The sequence below is a fragment of the Morone saxatilis genome, unplaced genomic scaffold, assembly GCF_004916995.1.
Source record: "Morone saxatilis isolate NCDOM2014 unplaced genomic scaffold, NCSU_SB_2.0 Contig24, whole genome shotgun sequence".
In the NCBI taxonomy this organism is placed as follows: Eukaryota; Metazoa; Chordata; class Actinopteri; family Moronidae; genus Morone; species Morone saxatilis.
Genome location: NW_023339807.1, coordinates 24,709,540 through 24,711,352, shown reverse-complemented (window position 1 = coordinate 24,711,352; position 1,813 = coordinate 24,709,540). Strand labels below are relative to the sequence as shown.

The 1,813-nt window shown below is 41.5% G+C and overlaps 1 protein-coding gene across 1 annotated transcript in view; it reads right to left on the bottom strand.

Annotated features, from left to right (window-relative positions):
• hormad1 (HORMA domain containing 1) overlaps positions 1-1,813 on the bottom strand; it is an 8,471-nt gene that overhangs the window by 3,653 nt on the left and 3,005 nt on the right. The window contains exons 9-11 of the mRNA XM_035671653.1: positions 1,407-1,558; positions 430-587; positions 241-309 (exon numbers count right to left, since the gene is read on the bottom strand). Coding sequence (XP_035527546.1) covers positions 241-309; positions 430-587; positions 1,407-1,558 — 379 coding nt within the window. The remainder of the gene's footprint in view (positions 1-240; positions 310-429; positions 588-1,406; positions 1,559-1,813) is intronic.

The window sequence follows — 1,813 nt, the reverse complement described above, 5'->3', positions numbered from 1 at the left end:
AATAAAGAGAAGTCTAAGTCTCTAAGTCTAAGTCTAGAGCCTCCTACATGTTACACACATTTAGCACTAAATGTAGAAATAATATTGTCTTATTTGAGAGTTCAGAGGCATTATATATTCAATCAATTCCCAGATCTATATGAGTCCTCATTTATTTGGTTTCTAAGCCCTTTCCTGATTATTTGATTACAATGATCACTTTGTACTGCTGAGTGTAAACAAGCCTGTTTGTGTGCTGACCTGCGACAGGATACCATCCTCCTCCATCTTCAGAGTCCACTTCTCCGTCACATGAACTCTCTCCTCCACCTACAGACATTAAGCAACATGCGCAGCTGTCAATCAAAAAGCAGCTCCCAGAAGTGCTGACCGCTGCAAACCTTGTTGATAAGGAGACAAAGGCTCTGTTTCATGCTCCCTTTCATTCACCTGCTCCAGTCTCTGTCTCTCTGTGGCCATGTCCAACTTCAGAGTGTGGAAGGGAGTGACCACCTCGCCCATGGTGAGTTTGACCGGCTCCTTCTCAAACTCCACGGTGTCGCCGTCAGCCTCCTTGAAGCCTGGCGGCTGGTAGTCCTGAGGAGTGACTGGAAAACACACAAACACACAGACAGGGAAACAAACAGTGAGACAGAGACAAACAAAACCTGACCAAGAGAGCATGTCTGTGAATTCTAAAAGGCTGAATCCCAACCCTGCACACACACACTCTCATTTAGGCAAATTCTGCCCAATTTTACAAATAAAGAAATAAAACAGGCAGACATACTTATGCCGTTGTGCTCTGGTCTGCAGAGTTAAGACACACTGTGACATTACTATACCTGAAGACATGGAACAAACACTGTACATGCATCTCTACAACACTTTAAATCTGGGAAACAAAGACCGATAATGCAGCAACATGGCGTTTGGTGAATCTCAGCAAAATTATTTTGTGATAAACTTTGTGATAAACAGACAAGATCAGTCTCAAACTGATCTCAAATAATAAAAATGGAAAGTAAAAGATGTCTTTTTTCCTTTTTAAAGTTGGCTGCAGTTGCAACATTGTGCAAATACAAATGTTTGTTTTTTTCAATTTTGTGTCTGACTTGTATTTCTGCATTGTGAAACTTTTCTCTCTCTTCTGGTTTCCCAAGACAGACAGACTGCCCTACAGCAATACACTGAACCTTTAGATACACACTACAGTCAGATTAGAGCGTCAGCAAAATGCCTAAAATGTGACTCAAATGCATACAAGCTCTGAGCAAAGATGAAGAGTTCAAGCAGTGCAGGCCATGACATTAGGTCATTAAGTCGTTGGAATATTAAACATGAGCAAGGCTTCAAAATCTTTTGCTCAGTTTGAATGATGTTGCATTTGTAGAAAATCATAACTATGGTGTGTTTGTGTGTGTTACCATTTTCATAGTAAGCCAGCTTCATGTTGAGGCACACATTGTCAGGCAGAGGACCCAGGTTCTGCATCAGAGTGTAGAGCTTCCGCACCAACAAGATGCTGGCCTTCTTGGTGTTGCCACATGACATCGAAACCTTGTTGTTGTTGTTGACGCTGAGGAAGAAAGGGGGCAGGATGAGAAACGACCTGAAACCAACAGCTCAATGCTGCTTAAATGTCACTCCTTTAGCCATGTAACCATTATGGTAACTGGTGAAATATGTTAACATTTTTGCTATGTTCTGAGGTGACCCAGATGATTTAGCAAGTGCCGTCAGTTTACAGGTGTTTATGACATTTTCACTGTTTCACTCATGTGTAGGTCTGATGTAGCTTCAGTTGAGGTATGGAAATTAAAAAATCTATTCT